Raw genomic sequence first — 2,500 nt, forward strand, 5'->3', positions numbered from 1 at the left:
TGGAGTTTGCATGTTCTCCCCGTGCCTCGGGGGTTTCCTCCGGGTACTCCGGTTTCCTCGCCCGGTCCAAAGACATGCATGGTAGGTTGATTGGCATCTCTGGGAACTTGTTCGTAGTGTGTGAGTGTGTGTGAGTGAATGAGAGTGTGTGTGCCCTGTGATGGGTTGGCACTCCGTCCAGGGTGTATCCTGCCTCGATGCCCGATGACGCCTGAGGCTCCCCGTGACTCGAGAAGTTCGGATAAGCGGTAGAAGATGAATGAATGATTAAGATGTGCTTCAAAGGCAGACGTGGTTTCCTGTTGTAGTTTCCTAGTCTACTGTAGAGGACAGTTCTCCTCCAGACTACAGCATGTTTATTAGATTACCTTTTGAGCCACATAGAAGGTGTACTGCTGGCACGCGAGCTGCGCCTCCAGCCGAGCCCGTTTCAGAATATACTGCCTCTTCCTCTGGAACTCCCAGCCTTCATCCGGACCATCCTTCAATAACAACGACACCGCAGAACTCCTAACAGCTTCATGTCTTTAACAGCTAAGGCCACACAACACACACTTCACACCGGCTAGCACACAGAAGCGGCAGCTAGCATGGAAGTCCGAACGTAGGAGCAAACAGGCGCTTCAGAGCCTTACAGTCAGATCCCAAAGGAAGAGTCCACTACTGAGAGCTTTTTGTTTTTAATAGGAGAATAAATCATTATTTTTGAACATTTTCTGTGGCAAAATTTACATGAAATATAAAATGTGTTAGGAATAAAATCACAGCGTGTGATTAGGGCGATGTGATTATTCATCTAAATGTAAAATAAAATAAATCTGCATTTAAATTAATATTAATATTTAAATTACACCACACACATTATACGTGTGATGTGGTAGCCTAGTGGTTAAGACTACCAATCGGAAGGTTGTGAGTTCGATTCCCATGTCCACCAGGTTGGCACTGGTGGACCCCTGAGCAAGGCCCTTAACCCCTTAATTGCTCAGTTGTATAAAAAAGAGATAAAAATGTAAGTCGTCTGGATATAAGGGCATCTGCTACATGCTGTAAATGTAAGTGGAGCATCTCAACAAGCTGTGACTAACTATGGCGCCTTTCCTTTATCCTTTCAGCCCTTTCACCTTGCAGTGACCTTCACTCTATTTGGACCATTTCCCAAATCTGTTTGTTCCAATCATAATTCCCCATAAATCCTAACGCTCTCGGAAATCTCAGACATTCGGATGAATACTCTGAAGGTCGTCATAATGAAACATGATGTTTCCTCCATCGCCGCCGTTCTGACCAATCAGATTCGAGAATTCAACAGTGCTGTGGTTATAAATATGGATATCACACTGCGTCTTCTCTTAATGACTAACAATAATAAAAATAGTCCAGTGCCTTCTACGTTAAGCTTCATCCTACTTTAAGCTTCTTCCTAAGTTAAGCTTCATCCTAAGTTAAGCTTCATCCTAAGTTAAGCTTCATCCTAAGTTAAGCTTCATCTTATGTTAAGCTTCATCCTACGTTAAGCTTCATCCTTCCTGCTAGTTTCAGTAAAAGGAAATTAATAAATAATCGAATAAACCTGTTAACTTGACCTTAATTAGTACAGCAGTGGACATTTGGATCTGACTGTATAACTACAGACAGACTGATCACGTCACTGATCACGTCAATGATCACGTCACTGATCACGTCAATGATCACGTCACTGATCACGTCTCTGATCACGTCACTGATCACGTCACTGATCACGTCTCTGATCACGTCTCTGATCACGTCACACATCCAACGCATTCCTACACGTGCCACAGTTTACTGGATCGACACACGATAACACACAAGCACACACAAACTCATGCACACTGACGTTACCACAAGATCGTGACACTGTTTACTGAAGCCTGAAGCTCAGGAAATGGAGGACAAACATCAGAACTACACCTGCCCATGCAGGACCATGAAACTGCCTCTAATGCCTCTGGGGTTTTAGAAGCAGCCACAGAAGCATTTCCACAAGAAACTGGAGACATCTCCCACTCAACAAAGAGCCAAATAAACACACACACACACACAAACACACACACACACATTTTCTCATCGCTCAGGCTACAATACATATTGATGATTTTTCTAGCGAAGTGTTTCTCAGTATCAGTTGTGTACAGATTTACATACACAAGCTTTGAAGGACGATTGTGCCGTAAACATAAAGTCTCTCAACACATTTGTGTAAAAATGACTCTATAACCTAACAAATGTTTTAAAAGAATTTAACTTCATTTAATGAGACAAACAGATTGAACACCTCACGCTCGTTTTGTTAGTCAGCTTTTGCTCTTCGCTATAAAAATGACCAGCGTTATAATGGACTTAGGATCTAAACCAAGAACGGTTAGGGTTGGGGTTTGGGTTAGGGATTAGGGTTGGGGTTGAGGTTGGGGTTAGGGTTGGGGTTAGGGTTGGGGTTAGGGATTAGGGTTAGGGTTGGGGTTAGGGTTTGGGTTTCGGT

The 2,500-nt window shown here is 43.4% G+C and overlaps 1 protein-coding gene across 11 annotated transcripts in view; it reads right to left on the bottom strand.

The window, feature by feature from the left end:
* The window catches only part of lrch1 (leucine-rich repeats and calponin homology (CH) domain containing 1), a 47,927-nt gene that overhangs the window by 19,485 nt on the left and 25,942 nt on the right, over positions 1-2,500 (bottom strand). For 8 of the 11 annotated variants that reach the window (XR_007140775.1, XR_007140774.1, XM_047814765.1 and 5 more), the window contains exon 14: positions 369-482. The exons of the other annotated variants lie outside the window; for them this stretch is intronic. Coding sequence is in view for 6 of the 8 variants with exons in the window: in XM_047814765.1 (XP_047670721.1) it covers positions 369-482 (114 nt within the window). In the remaining 2 variants the exon portion in view is untranslated. The remainder of the gene's footprint in view (positions 1-368; positions 483-2,500) is intronic. 11 annotated transcript variants of the gene reach the window in all.

Source organism: Tachysurus fulvidraco, chromosome 6, assembly GCF_022655615.1.
Source record: "Tachysurus fulvidraco isolate hzauxx_2018 chromosome 6, HZAU_PFXX_2.0, whole genome shotgun sequence".
Taxonomy (NCBI): Eukaryota; Metazoa; Chordata; class Actinopteri; order Siluriformes; family Bagridae; genus Tachysurus; species Tachysurus fulvidraco.